The sequence below is a fragment of the Apteryx mantelli genome, chromosome 40, assembly GCF_036417845.1.
Source record: "Apteryx mantelli isolate bAptMan1 chromosome 40, bAptMan1.hap1, whole genome shotgun sequence".
NCBI lineage: Eukaryota > Metazoa > Chordata > Aves > Apterygiformes > Apterygidae > Apteryx > Apteryx mantelli.
Genome location: NC_090017.1, coordinates 157760 through 171784, shown reverse-complemented (window position 1 = coordinate 171784; position 14025 = coordinate 157760). Strand labels below are relative to the sequence as shown.

Genomic DNA, 14025 nt, shown 5'->3' with positions numbered 1-14025 from the left:
GACCTCCCATGGCTACCGGGGACCTCCTGTGGCCACCGAGGAGCCATCCGTGGCTACCAAGGACCCCCTGCAGACCTCGGGGACCTCCTGTGGCCACCAAGCACCTCCTGTGGCCACCAGAGGCCTCCAATGGACACCAGGGGCCTCCTGTGGCCACCAAGGATCTCCCATGGCTACCAGGGACCCCCCCACGAACCGCCAAGACCTCCTGTGGCTACCGAGGGCCCATCTGTGGCCACCAAGCACCTCCCGTGGCCACCAAGGATCTCCCATGGCCACCGGGGACCTCCCGTGGCTACCGGGGACCCGTCTAGGGGACCCCACGGCTACCAGGGACCTCGAGTGGCTACTGGGAAGCTCCCGTGGCCACCGGGAAGCCACTGGGGACCCCATGGCTACCAGGGAGGCCTCGTGGCCACCAAGGAATCATCCGTGGCCACTGGGGACCCCCCCCAGCTACCGAGGACCCCCCCAGGGACTCCTCTGGCTCCTGGGGCAACCACAGACCCCTGGGGGCTACCGGGCAGCTTTGCCCCCCCCCAAAAAACTTGCCCCCCCCCCAAATCGCTGGTAATGGGGGGGGGGAAGGACTTTGCACACAGACCCCCCCAAATCAGGGGCCCCCCCCCCATCCCAGAGCCAGTTTTGGGGGGGGTCCCAGCCCCCCCCCATTCCCTAATGTCCCTAATGGGGGGGGTTCCCAATTTTGGGGGGGGGTCCCCAATGTGTGTGTGGGGGGCTGACCTCATTGGGGTGGGTCCGACCCCAAAGTGGGGGGGTTCCAGCCCCAATTTTAAGGGGGGGGAACCCCCTTGGGGGGGGTCCCAGCTCCCTTTTTGGGGTGGGGGGGGGGGAGGAATTTGGGGGGGGGAGGGGGCTCAGCCCGCCGGGGAGGTCCCAGCCCTGTTTTGGGGGTGCCGGCCTGGAGTGGGGGGGGGGGTCACAGCACTTACACCCCCCCCCCCACTGCCCCCCCCCACGTGCACACCCCCCCCTCCCTTCCCCGCCCCCCCCCTTATTTATTACCCCCTTGTCCGAAATGTGAATCCGGGGGGGGGGCCATGGGGGGGTGTTTTTTTGTTTTTGTTTTTTTAAAAACAGACGTTTTATTTAAAGCTGCTTTTTGGGGGCCGGGGGGGTCCCCCACGATTTGCCCCCCCCCTCCGTGTCGTTCCTCCCCCCCCCCGGGTTTATAAACCAGGAGCGAAAGAGCAGCTGTGTCGGCGTGTTGTGTTGGGGGGGGGGCAGTGGGTTTTGGGGGGGCCATGGGGGGGGTCAATCAGGCCCTAATGGGGGGGGCTCCAGATTTTGGGGGGTCCCTGGCTTGGGGGGGATCCTGAATTTGGGGGGGGTCCCTGGTTTTGGGGGGCCCTGGAGGTGAATCAGGCCCCGAAGGGGGGAGGGTCGCGATTTTGGGGGGGGTCCTGGGTTTTTGGGGGGTGCTCGGGTTTTTGGGGGGGGTCCCTGGAGGTGAATCAGGCACCGAAGGGGGGTTGTGGCGATTTTGGGGCGGTTCCTGGGATTTGGGGCGGTTCCGGGGCCGGACGGGGGCGGGGCCGCGGCCGCCGTCACGTGGCTGGAGGGGGCGGTGCGGTCACGCGGGGGCCGTGACGCACTCAGCGGGGGGCGGGGCCTGGCGGCCCTGCCCCGCACACGCGCATGCGCATCGGGAAGCGGGAGGGGGCGGAGCCGCGCGCCCCGGAAGCGGAAGCGCCGCCATCCCTTCCCCGCCGCCGGCGCTTCCGGGTGTGTGCGGGGGCCGGAGCGGAGCGGAGCGAAGATGCCGGCGCTGCTGGAGCGGCCGAAGCTCTCGTCGGCCATGGCGCGGGCCCTGCACCGGCACGTCATGGTGGAGCGCGAGCGCAAGCGGCAGGGTGAGCGGCGGCCCCCGCGGCCCGCCCCGGGGCTGTCCCCATGGCAACGACCCCCCCCCGGGCCGTCCCCATAGCAACGACCCGTCCCTGGGCTGTCCCCATAGCAACGGCTCCTCTCAGGGTTGTCCCCATGGCAACACGCCCGGCCCAGAGCTGTCCCCATGGTAACGCCCCCCCCCCCGGCGCTGTCCCCTTGGTAACGACCCCTCCTCGGGGCTGCCCCCGTGGCAACGACACTCCACCTGTATCCATTCTCATAGCAACGACCCATCCCCCGGCTGTCCCCATGGTAACGATCCTCCCCCAGGGTGTTTCTTTGACAGTGCACCTCTCTGTATCCGTTTCCATAGCAACATCCCCTTGGGTCTGTTCCCATGGTGGCCATCCCATAGCAACCCCCCGACCGTCCCCATGGCAACGTGACCCCACCCCCAGACCGTTCCCGTAACAACGACCCCCTTCTCCGACTGTCTCCCTGGCAACAGCCTCTTCCTTCACACACACACACACACACACACACGGGGGGGGGGGGGGGGGGGGGGCACTTGTCCCCATGGCAACAGGCCGGGGCCTGGTGCCTCCGTCTCCATAGCAACAGCCCCCAGCGCCGTCCCCATGGCAACGAGCTGGGGGGACCCTCCCACAAGGGGCATCGGTTTCCATAGCAACAACCCCCCACCTGGTGCCCTCTAACCTCCCCGACGCTCTCTGAACCCCTGACACCCCCTGACCCCGCGTTGCCCTCTGACCCCCCCGTGCCCTCTGACCCCGCGCAGAGGAGGAGGAGGTGGACAAGATGATGGAGCAGAAGCTGCGGGAGGAGCAGGAGCGGCGCCGCAAGAAGGAGATGGAGGAGCGGATGTCGCTGGAGGAGACCAAGGAGCAGGTCGGGGACCCCCCCAAAGACCCCCCCAGACCTCGGGGACCCCCTTGGGGACCCCCCAGACCTCGGGGACCCCCTTGGGGACCCCCCAGACCTTGGGGGACACCCCCAGGGACCCCTGGGCTGGGGCCACGCTCACAGACATCCCCAAGGGCCCCCTCAACCCCCCCCTTCCGCCTTGGGGACACCCCCCCAGGGACCCCCCCGGCTCAGTGTCACCCCCCAGGGACCCCTGGGCCCCCCAGCTCAGGGCCGCCCCCAGGGACCCCTCTGGGGCCACCCCTCACTTTGGGCCCACCCCCAGGGGTGCCCTTGAGACCCCCCGTCCGGGCTCAGGGCCACCCCTGGCCTCACCCCCAGGACCCCCAACTTGGAACAACTCCCCCCCCCCCCAACGGGTTTGGGACATCCCCAGACCCCCCCCCGGTTGCCCCCCTGACCTCCATCCCTACCCTGCCGCTGACCCCCAACCCCCCCAGATCCTGCCCCCCTCTCTATCCCCCCTGCTCACCCCCAGCCCCCCAGATCCTGCCCCCCCTCCCTGCCCCCCTGCCCACCCCCAACCCCCCAGATCCTGCCCCCCTGCTCACCCCCAACCCCCCAGATCCTGCCCCCCCTCCCTGCCCCCTGCCCACCCCCAACCCCCCCAGATCCTGCCCCCCCTCCCTGCACTCCCGCCCACCCCCAACCCCCCAGATCCTGCCCCCCTGCTCACCCCCAACCCCCCAGATCCTGCCCCCCCTCCCTGCCCCCTGCCCACCCCCAACCCCCCAGATCCTGCCCCCCTGCTCACCCCAACCCCCCCACATCCTGCCCCCCCCACTCACCCCCAGCCCTCCACATCCTGCCCCCCCCTGCTCACCCCCGGCCCCCCCCCCCAGATCCTGAAGCTGCAGGAGAAGCTGCTGGCGCTGCAGGAGGAGAAGCACCAGCTCTTCCTGCAGCTCAAGAAGGTGCTGCACGAGGAGGAGAAGCGGCGCCGCAAGGAGCAGAGGTGGGGGGGGGCCGCGCCGGGGGGCTGGGCGGGGGGGGGGGCGGGGAGGAGGCCGCGCCGTGGGGCTGACCACCCCGTTGTCCCCCCCCCCCCCTCCTCGGCAGCGACATGACGACGCTGACGGCGGCTGCGTACCAGCAGGGCATGGCCGTGCACGCCGGGACCCACATCCTCAACATGCAGGGTGCGCCGGGGGGGCGGCCGGGGGGCTGGGGGGGGGCGGCCAGGGGGCCGGGGGACAGCCGTGGGGCTGGGGGGGGGGGCTGTTAGGGCACTGGGGAGTGGCTGCGGGGCGCCGTGGGGCAGGGAGTCCCTCCTCACGGGCAGCCCTGGGGGGGTGCAGGGGCCTTCGGGGTGGTTGTGGGGGGGCTATAGGGTGCCGTGGGGCAGCGTAGGGGGTGTCAGGGTGTTGTGGGGGGCTGCAGAGTGCTGTGGGGTAGCCGTGGGGCAGCGTAGGGGGCGGCAGGGTGGTGGGGGGGGGCTGCAGGGTGCTGTGGGGTGGCCGTGGGGCAGTGTGGGGGGCTGTAGGATGCCATGGGGCAGTGAATCCCTCCCCGCAGACAGTCTTGGGGGGGCACAGGGGCCTTTGGGGTGGCAGTGGGGGGGGCTCTGGGGGCGCCGTGGGGCAGCGACTCCCTCCCCACGGGTAATTTGGGGGGACAGAAGAGCCCTTGGGGTGGCCGTGGGGCAGCGGGGGGGACGGCAGGGTGGTGTGGGGCGGCCGTGGGGCAGCGCCTTCCTCCTTGCAGGCAGCCCTGGGGGGGGCCACAGGGGCCTTTGGAGTGGCCGTGGGGCAGCGTGGGGGGGCTCTAGGGTGCCGTGGGGCAGCGCGGGGGGCGGCTGTGGGGCGGCCGTGGGGCGGCCGTGGGGCAGTGACCCCCTCCCCGCAGGCAGCCCCGGTGGGCACAGCCGCCCGGGGACCCTCATGGCGGCCGACAGAGCCAAGCAGATGTTCGGGCCCCCCGTCATCACCGTGAGTGGGGCTGGGGGGGGCCGTGGGGCCAGGGAGATCTGTGGGGCAGAGCCTGGGCATGGGTGGGGCTCGCAGAGCTGCCCCCCGCGTGTGCAGTTCCCTATGGAGTGGCCCCACACGCGTGTGGGCATCCGTGGGGCTGCCCCACACGTGTGGGCCTGTCTGTGGGGCTGCTCTAGAGGTGTCAGGGTGTCTGTGGGGCTGCCCCATACGTGTGGGTTTGTCCGTGGGGCTGCCCTAGAGGTGCCTGGGTGTCTGTGGGGCGGCCCCACACGTGTCTAGATGTCTATGGAGCAACCCCACATGTGTGTGGGGCCACGCTCTGGATGTGTGTGTGTCCGTGGGGCTGCCCCACACGTGTGTGTGTGTCTGTGGGGCTGCCCCACACATTTGTCTGACTATGGGGTTGCCCCACACGTGTTCCCATTGCTCCTCCCTGCCCGTGGGTGTCCGTGGGGCTGCCCCACACGCGTGTACCTATCCGTGTCCCCCCTGCCACCACCCGTACACGCCCGTGGGGGGCTGCCCCACACGCGTGCGCCCCCCCCCCGGCCCCGCCGCCACGCGTGGGGCAGCCCCCGACGCCGCCTGCCCCCCAGACGCGGCACTTCGCGGCGCAGCCGGCCTTTGCCCCCGGCTCGGCCGAGCACGGCCAGTTCCAGGGGGGGCAGGCGGGACACAGCCCCTTCGCCGTGGGGCAGAGCCAGCACAGCTTCCCCCCGGGCCAGGCCGTGCCCGTCAGCTACGCCGGCACCCAGCAGATCCGCGGTGAGTGGGCCCGGGGGAGGGGGGGGTCTCCGTGGGGCGGAGGAAGGGGGGGGGGGTTGCCGTGGGGCAGGCCGATGCCGTGGGGCAGTTTGCGGTGGTTGCGGGGAGCTGTGGGGCACGGCGGTGTGGGGTGTCGGGGCGGGGGGGGGTGGCCGTGGGGCCCTGGGGGTTGCTGTGGCGCAGGATGGGCTGCTGTGGGGCAATGTGGGGTGGGGTAGCTGTGGGGTGGCCGTGGGGCAGATGTGGGTTGCTGTGGGGCAGCCGTGGGTTGCTGGGGGGGGTGGGGAGTAGGCCAGTCGCCATAGGGCAGTCGTGGGTTGCTGTGGGCAGATGGGGGCCGTGGGGCAGGGTGGGATCGCCGTGGGTCGCTATGGGGCGGGTCAGGATTGCTCTGGGTTGCCGTGGGGTGGCAGTGGGGCAGCTCGGGATCGCTGTGGGGCAGACCAGGGTGGCCAGGGGGTCACCGTGGGGCAGTTGTGGGTCACCGTGGGGTGGCAGGGGGGCAGGGCAGGTTGCCCTGGGGCAGACTGGGGTGGCTGGGGGTCGCCGTGGGGCAGCTGTGGGTCACCGTGGGGTGGTGGTAGGGCGGGGCAGGTCGCCGGGGGGCGGGGCAGGTTGCCGTGGGGCAGCCGTGGGTCGCCGTGGGGCGGCCGGGCGCTGACGCGGCCCCCCCCAGGCCCCTCGGCCTTCCCGGCCCTGCCCTACCTCTCGCAGCAGCAGCCGGGCTACAGCCTGCACGGGCACTTCCCCCCCGCCCAGCCAGGTGAGACCCCGCCCCCAGGGGCGGAGCCACGGGGAAACCACGCCCACTGCAGGGGTGGAGTCACAGGGAAGCCCCGCCCACCCTGCCAGAGCCTGGGGGGGAGGGAGGGAGGGAGCAGCTCACCCCTGCTGGAGACAGAGCCTCAGGGAGGCCCCGCCCACACCTGGGGGGTGGAGCCTCTGGGACACCACCCACCTGGGGGTGGAGCCTCGGGGGACCCAGCCCACCTGGGGGTGGAGCCATAGGGAGCCCCACCCCACCTGGCCAGAGCCTTGGGGGGACCCCTCCCATCCTTGCTGGGGGGGGTGGAGCCTCAGGGAGCCACGCCCCCAGCAAGGGGTGGAGCTGCAGGGATCCGCCTTCCCCCCCCCAAGCCCTGCCCCACGTGGGCCCCCCCATGTTCCCCCTCCTGCCCCACAAGTGTGGCCCAGCCCCTGCCCCGTAGCCCCTCTCCTGCCCCACATGTGACGGGTTCATCTCTCCCCACCCCACACACGTGGGAAACCCACCCCCATCCTGCCCCACATGTGTGGGACCCCCCCCACCCCACCCCACCCATGTGGGGCTCACCTCCCCCCACCCCTCAGGCATGGGGCTCATCCTCCCCCCCCATCCTGCCCCACATGTGGGACTCACCCCTCTGCCCCACACATGGAGCTCCCCCCCCATCCCACCCCACACACGTGGGGCTCACCCCCCCCTGCCCCACACATGGGGCCCCCCCCACCCCATACATATTGCAGTTCACCCCCCCCCCACAAGTCGATCCTGCCCCACACGCGTGGGCCTCACCCCCCCCCCCCTCGCCCCACACGCGTGGGGCGGCCCCTCCTCGGCAGGCTTCATCCCGCCCAGCACCACCATCCCGCTGCAGAAGCAGCTGGAACACGCGAACCAGCAGTCCGGCTTCACCGACTCGGTGAGTCGCCGCGGCGCCGCATGCGTGTGCCGGGGGGGGGGGGGAGGAGCCGCCCCACACGTGTGGGGCGCCCCCCCCACCTGACGCCCCTCCTCTCCCCCCCGCAGTCGAGCCTGCGCCCCATGCACCCCCAGGCGCTGCACCCCAGCCCGGCGCTGCTGCCCGCCCCCCAGCTGCCGGTGCCCATGCAGGGCGCCGCCAAGGTGAGCACAACCCCCCCCCCGAAAACACGCGTGTTCACGCGTGTGCGCACACGTGTCAACCCCGCTTTTCCCCCCCACCCCACACCCCGCAGTCCGGCCTGGCCTACAGCCACCCGGCGCGACCCGCCTCGCCCGGCAGCTTCCCCCACGGCGCCGCCCCCCAGCAGCCCCACACGGTGAGTTGCCGCCGCCCCGCCCCACCCACGCGTGTGCTGGACCACCTGCCCCGCCCCACACACGCGTGTGCTGACCGCCCTCCCTCCCTCCCTCCCCCGCCCCGCGCAGTCGGCCTTCCCCGCCAGCACCCCGCCGGCCGCCCGCCACCCCTTCCTGCCCCACGCCCAGGGCCAGCGCTTCTACCACAAGTGAGTGACGCCGCCGACGCCGCCCCGGCACACGCCTCGCCGCGCCGGCACACGCCTCGCCGCGCCGGCACACGCCTCGACACGCCGGCACACGCCTCGACACGCCGGTGTCATATTAAACTCGTCTTTTTTTTTTTATTGAGGCTGATTAACAAATGATCAGGGGAGGGGGGGGCGGGGCCCCGGGGCCCGCCCGCCCCCGCCGGCCGCGGGGTGGGGGTGGGGGGAGGAGGGAGGTGGGCGGGGCCACAGCCCTGCCATGGGGAGGAGGGCGGGGCTACGGGGAGGGGGGCTAGCTCCGCCCCCACACGCACGGGGGCGGGGCTGGGTGGGGGCCCGCCCCGGCGCCGAGGGGAGGGGGGGGAAGAGGAGGAGGAGGGAGGAGGCGGCCGTGGGGCTGGCGGGGGCAGCCGTGGGGCAGCTGTGGGGCTGGCGGGGGGGTGGGGGGGCGGCTCCCCCCCCCACCCCGGCCCCCCCCCCTCCCCCTCCCCGGGCCCCCGCCCCGGGCCGCAGCTGTAGTGTTCCCGGGGGGGCCCCGCCGGCCTCGCTGCGTCCGCCGGCCTGCAACGACACGGCGCCGTGGGTCGCCCCCCGGCCCCACGGCGTGGCCCCCCCACATCCCTCCCTCCTGCCCCACATCCCTCCCTCCTGCCCCGCAACGCGCTTCTGCTGCCCCACAGCATCTTCCCCTGCCCCGTAACCGCTGCTCCTGCCCCAGAGCATCGTCTTCTTCGCCCCATAGCGTCCCCCTGCTGCCCCATAGCGTTCCTTTCCCATCTTCTAGCATCTCCCCCTGCCCCACAGCGACTTCTCCTGCCCCACAGCATCTTGCGCTGTCTCATAGTGTCTTCTACTTTGCCCCATAGTATCCTCCCCTGCCCCATAGCATTCTCCTCCTGCCCCATAGATCAGTCCTCTGCCCCACAGTGGTGCCTTTGTGCCCTGCCGCTCAGCCTGCTGCCCCATAGCGTGCCCTTCCTGCCCCCCCAAAAGCAATGCCTGCCCCATAGCATCCCCCCACCCCAGTGTGCTCCTGCCCCATAAAGCAGTTCACTGCCCCATAGTGTTCCCCTACTCCCTAGTGTCCCCTTCCTGCCCCATAGCGACTTCTACCCCATAGTGTCCCCCCCACCACCCCACTGCTGCCCCACAGCAGTCCATTAAGGCAGCCCCTCGTCTCTTCTTCGCAGTGGGGGTCTTGAGAGCTGCCCCACGGCTCGACCCCCTGCCCCACGGCGCATCCCTCTGCCCCACGGCACATCCCCTGAGCCCCACGGCTCGACCGCTGAGCCCCACGGCATGGCTCCCCCACCCCAGAGCAACTCCTCAATTGGGCCTTCTGCCCCACGGCACGTTTCCCCCCCACACCCCGCCATGTCACAGCACAGCCTCCCTGCCCCACGGCGCCCCCCGCCGCCCCACGGTGCCCCCCCCGCCCCACGGCGGCGCCCCGCTCACCTGCGTCTCCTTTACTTCGCCATGGCCTTGATGGCGACAGCAGCTTCCTCGGTCATTGCGGACAGCACGGTGATCTGGGAGGGGCGGCGGGGCCTGAGCGCGCGGCTGCCCCACGGCTGCCCCACGGCTGCCCCCCCCAGCCACCATGTCTACCTTCTGCCCCCTGCCCAGCCCCACAGCTGCCCCCTGAAGTCACCCCCCTCCTTTACGGCTGCCCCACAGCCCCCCAAACCCCCCCCCCTCCCCACCAGCCCCCACTGACCCCAGTGCCCCCTTCCCCAGCGCCCCCAGGGCACTCAGGGCCCCCCACTGCCCCCTTCCCCAGCCCCCCAGCGCCCTTTCCTGAGCCCCATAGCCCCCCATAGCTCCTCACTGCCCCTTGCCCAGCCCCACAGCCCCTTAATGCCCCTTGCCCAGCCCCATAGCCCCCCATGGCCCCTCAGTGCCCCCTTCCCAGCCCCACAGCGCCCCATAGTTCCTCAGTGCCCCCTTCCCCAGCCCCACAGCCCCTTAATGCCCCTTCCCCAGCCCCCCAGCCCCCTTTCCTGAGCCCCACAGCCCCCCATAGTTCCTCAGTGCCCCCTTTCCCAGCCCCACAGCCCCTTAATGCCCCTTCCACAGCCCCCCAGTGCCCTTTCCTGAGCCCCATAGCCGCCCCATAGCTCCTCGGTGCCCCTTTCCCCAGCCCCACAGCCCCTTAATGCCCCTTCCCCAGCCCCACAGACCCCCCAGCAGCCTTTCCTGAGCCCCACAGCTCCCCCATAGCTCCCCATTGCCCCTTCCCCAGCCCCCCAACCCCCTTTCCTGAGCCCCACAGCCCCCCATGGCCCCTCAGTGCCCCCTCCCCAGCCCCCGGCGCCCCCCCGGCGCCCCCCCCGTACCAGGATCTCTTCCCCGCAGTCGTATTTCTGTTCGATCTCCTTGCCCAGCTCGCCCTCGGGCAGGCGCAGGTCCTCCCGCACCTCCCCGCTGTCTTGCAGTAGGGACAGGTACCCGTCCTGGATGCCGATCAGCTGCGCGACCCACGGCCCCGTCACCGGGGGGGCCCTGCCCCACGGCGTCGGGGGCAGCACCCCCCCCCGGGGGTCCCGCAACCGCCAGGGAGGGTTTTGGGGGGGGGTCTCTGCCGCGTCTGGGGCACCCACGGCCTGGCCCAGCACCCCGAGGTGTGGGGTGTGAGGTCCCCCAACCCCTCTAGGTGAGGTGTGGGGTCCCACCACCCCATAGGATGGGATTTGGGGTCTTCAGGGTGGGACTTAGGGTCCCACCACCCCCCTGGATGAGATTTGGGGTCCCACAGGGTGGGTTTGGGCATCCCACCACCCCACAGGGTGGGACTTGTGGCCCCACAGAGGGGGGTTTGGGGTCCCACCACTCCCCTGGATGAGATTTGAGGTCCCATGGGGGGGGTTTGAGGGTCCCACCACCCCACAGGGTAGGATTTGGGGTCTCACCACCCCACTGGATAGCATTTGAGGGCCGCAGGGTGGGATCTGGGGGTCTCACCACCCCACTGGGTGGGATTTGGGGTCCCACAGTAGGTTTTGGGGGGGTCTCACCACCCCACTGGATGGCATTTGAGGTTCCCCTGGATGGGATTTGGGGTCTCGCCACCCCACTGGGTGGGATCTGGGGTCCCACTGCACGGCGCTTGGGGTCCCAGAGACTCCCCAAGGGTGTGGGGCTCAGGGTCCCACCAATGGGGGATATGTAATTCGGGGTCCCCACCACTCCCAGGTGTGGGGCTCGGGGGCCCGCTGCCCCACAGGGTGGGATTTGGGGGCAGGACTGCCCCAAAACACGGGAGATGGGCTCCCCACTGCCCTGAAAATGTGGGATCCGGAGTCCCCGCCACCCCAGGGTTTGGGACTCGGGATCCCACCACGCCACAGGGTGGGATTTGGGGTCCCGCTGCCCCACGGAAGGGGGCTTGGGGGCGTCCTGCCACCCCACAAGGTAAGATTGGGGCTCCACCACCCCCCACAAGGTGAGATTTGGGGGTCCTATCCCCCCGCACGATGGGATTCGGACATCCCACCGCCCCAATGCGTGAGCGTTCGGGGCCTCCAGCGCCCCACAGACACCCAACCACGCTGGGGGCCCCCCGATTTCCCCCCAAAAGCCCCCCGCCGCTGCCGCCCCCAACCTGAAAGTCGTTCCTCTTAATATTGGGCACGTCCATGTTGTGGGTGGAGGGACAGATATCTTCGTATTTCTTCCCGGTGAAGATGTCGATGCCGACCAGGTGGACCTGGAGCGGGAGAGGGGGGGGCCGGGGCTGAGCCGGGAGGGCGGGGAAGGGGGTCCCGGCGGCGGCGGCGGCGGCGGCGCGCGCGCCCCCCCACCTTGGCGTGGCCGTGCTTGCCCGTCTTGGAGGTGGACATCTCCACGATCTTGCAGGGGCGGCCCTTGAGCACCACGAAGCCGTTCTTGCGCAGCGCCGAGCACTGCATGGGGAAGGTGGCGGAGGCGCCCGCGTCGCCGGTCTCGAAGTCGAGGTCATCCGCCATGGTGATCAGGTGTCCGCACGACTGGGGGAGCGAAGAAAGAAAAAAAAACAAAAAAAGGGGGGGGGGTCACACGCACGCCGCCGCCGCCGCCGTGGGCCCAGGCGTCCGAGACCTTGGACGCCCCCCCCACCCCGGGCGGTGGCGGTGGCAGCGTTGGCGTCACGCGACCCGGCGCCGCTGGCCGGGCCGGGCGGTCGGCACAGGCCGGGCCACGGCGGCGGTGGCGGCGGTGACGCGTGACTCAGCCCGCGGTGCCGTGCCGGGACGGAGGGGGGGTGACGGGGACCCGACGCGGGGCGGTGGCGGCGCCCCGGAGGCTTGTGCCGGCCCCTGGGCTGGGTGGGGCCGGGACTGGAGCGACGGGGATCCGGAATCAGGGCGCCGGAGAGAGCCGGGAGCCCTGAGGACCTGGGATCGGGGGGATCAGAGGGAGCCGGGACCCCCAAGGACCCGGGATTGGGGGACTGGAGAGAGCCGGGACCCCTCCAGGACCTGGGATCTGGGGATCAGAAGGAGCCGGGAGCCCCAAGTACCTGGGATCAGAGGGAGCCGGGAGCCCCCAAGGACCTGGGATCCGGGGATCAGAGGGAGCTGGAACCCCCCCTGAACTCGGGATCGGAGGGAGCCGGGACCCCCCTAGGACCCGGGATCAGGGGATCGGAGGGAGCCAGGACCCCCCCAGGACCCAGAATCAGGGGATCGGAGGGAGCCAGGATCCCCCTAGGACCCGGGATTGGGGATCGGAGGGAGCTGGGATCCCCCTAGGACCCAGAATCAGGGGATCGGAGGGAGCCGGGACGCCCCCAGGACCCAGAATCAGGGGATCAGAGGGAGCCTGGACCCCCCCCAGGACCCGGGATCGAAGGGAGCCTGGAGAGCCGGGAGCCCTGAGGACCCGGGAGAGCCAGGGATCGCTGGGAGCCCCGAGAACCCGGGATTTGGGGCCGGGAGGGGGGGAATGGCCGGGACCCCGCTGCGGGCACTGGAAGGGGGGGGGGGCCCCCACACAGCCCCCCCCCCCTCCCGGTCCCGGCCGCACACGTGGCAGCCCCGCGGTACCGGCTCCGGGTTTCCCCCGGGGCTGCTGGCGGCTTCCGCCGGCGGGGAAAGCCCTGCCCGCCCCCGGCGCCACGGGGAGAGCCCAGGCGTCCGGGTGCCCCCCCCTCCCCCCCCCCCCAAAACCAACGGCACCCGGACGCCTGGGCTCAGCCCGACGCCGCCGGGTGACCCCGGCTCACCCCCCCCCCCCCCGGGGCGCCCCAGCGCAGGACGCCTGGGCCCCCCCCTCCCTCGGGGCTCCCGGCGGCGCCGGCAAAACCCCGGAGCGGCCGAACGCGCCCCAAAACCGCCCCGTTTACCGACCCCCCCCAACCCCCCCCCCCCGCACACACACGCAGAGTCAACAAACCGCAGCCCCCAGCGCGGCGGTTCCCCCCCCCCCCCAAACTGCCCCTAAATCCCCCCCAAAAGCAGCCCCGGCGCTGCGCCCCCGTGTCACACGGCGATTGGGCTGCGGGGTGGGGGGGACACGAGCGCGGGTGTCCCGTCCCCCCCCCCCCGGCCCGGTGGCGGCGGTGACAGGCCGGGGGGGGGGGGGCGGCGGGTTCGCGTCTGCCAGCCGCGGGGCACCACGTGTTTCGCCGCGCTGCGGAGGCCGGCGGGGGGGGGGGGGGCTCGGCCGGCCCCCCCCACCCCAAAACACCCAGCCGGAGGAGGGGGGGGGGGACACGAGGGGACCCCCCCGGGGTGTCCCGGGCCCCGCGTGGCGGTGGTGGCGGGGGGGGGGCCGCGCGGCCCTGCCAGCCGTGCGTGATTCAGCGGCTCTGGGGCGGCGCGGCGGCAGGCGCCGCCGGCGGGTCACGGCGGGGGGGGGACGACGGGACGCGAGGGTGTCACCTCCACCCCGGGGGGGGCCCCCAGCTGCCCCTACACACCCCCCCCCTCAACCCTGGGGTTGCCCCCGCGCCGGGCCCGGCTTGGCTCGGGCTAGGCCTCGGCCAGCCACATGGCCCCCCCTCACCCTCCCCGCAGCAGCCGAGGGATCCTGGGGGCTTCACCCAAATTTTCGGGGTGTTTCCCATCCCCCCACCCACTGCCAGCCCCCCTTGAAGCAGGGGGGGGGTCCCGCCGGGTCCCTCCAGCTTTTTGCCCCCCCTCTAAGCCTTAAGGCAGCCACTTTTCCCCCCCAAATTATCACCCCTGTCCTGGCAGGAGGCCACAAGCCTCTCCCCAAATCACCCCTCTCTCATACCCCCGTGGGGACCCCCAGGCCGTCTCCCCCCCCCCAGGGCAGGCAGGGGACGCAGCCCCCTTAA

General features: G+C 72.0%; 3 protein-coding genes across 3 annotated transcripts in view; 1 reads left to right on the top strand and 2 right to left on the bottom strand.

Moving 5' to 3' along the window:
• Nucleotides 1-1678: 1678 nt before the first annotated feature.
• GPS2 (G protein pathway suppressor 2) lies at nt 1679-7765 on the top strand. Its single transcript, XM_067315002.1, has 11 exons — nt 1679-1874; nt 2651-2760; nt 3639-3751; nt 3856-3935; nt 4642-4724; nt 5324-5492; nt 6169-6255; nt 7095-7174; nt 7282-7377; nt 7470-7553; nt 7663-7765. The coding sequence occupies exons 1-11, from the start codon at nt 1781-1783 to the stop codon at nt 7744-7746; spliced, it is 1080 nt and encodes a 359-aa protein (XP_067171103.1). The 5' UTR covers nt 1679-1780; the 3' UTR covers nt 7747-7765.
• A 457-nt stretch (nt 7766-8222) lies between these two features.
• Nucleotides 8223-11763, bottom strand: EIF5A (eukaryotic translation initiation factor 5A). Its single transcript, XM_067315001.1, has 5 exons — nt 11546-11763; nt 11347-11451; nt 10082-10213; nt 9201-9274; nt 8223-8303 (listed from the first exon to the last, which is right to left on the bottom strand). Exons 1-4 carry the CDS (start codon nt 11708-11710, stop codon nt 9212-9214), a joined length of 465 nt encoding a protein of 154 aa, XP_067171102.1. The 5' UTR covers nt 11711-11763; the 3' UTR covers nt 8223-8303; nt 9201-9211.
• The window catches only part of ZBTB4 (zinc finger and BTB domain containing 4), a 17340-nt gene continuing 15030 nt past the window's right edge, over nt 11716-14025 (bottom strand). The window contains exon 6 of the mRNA XM_067315005.1: nt 11716-11731. Within this exon, the coding sequence (XP_067171106.1) occupies nt 11716-11731 (16 nt within the window). The remainder of the gene's footprint in view (nt 11732-14025) is intronic.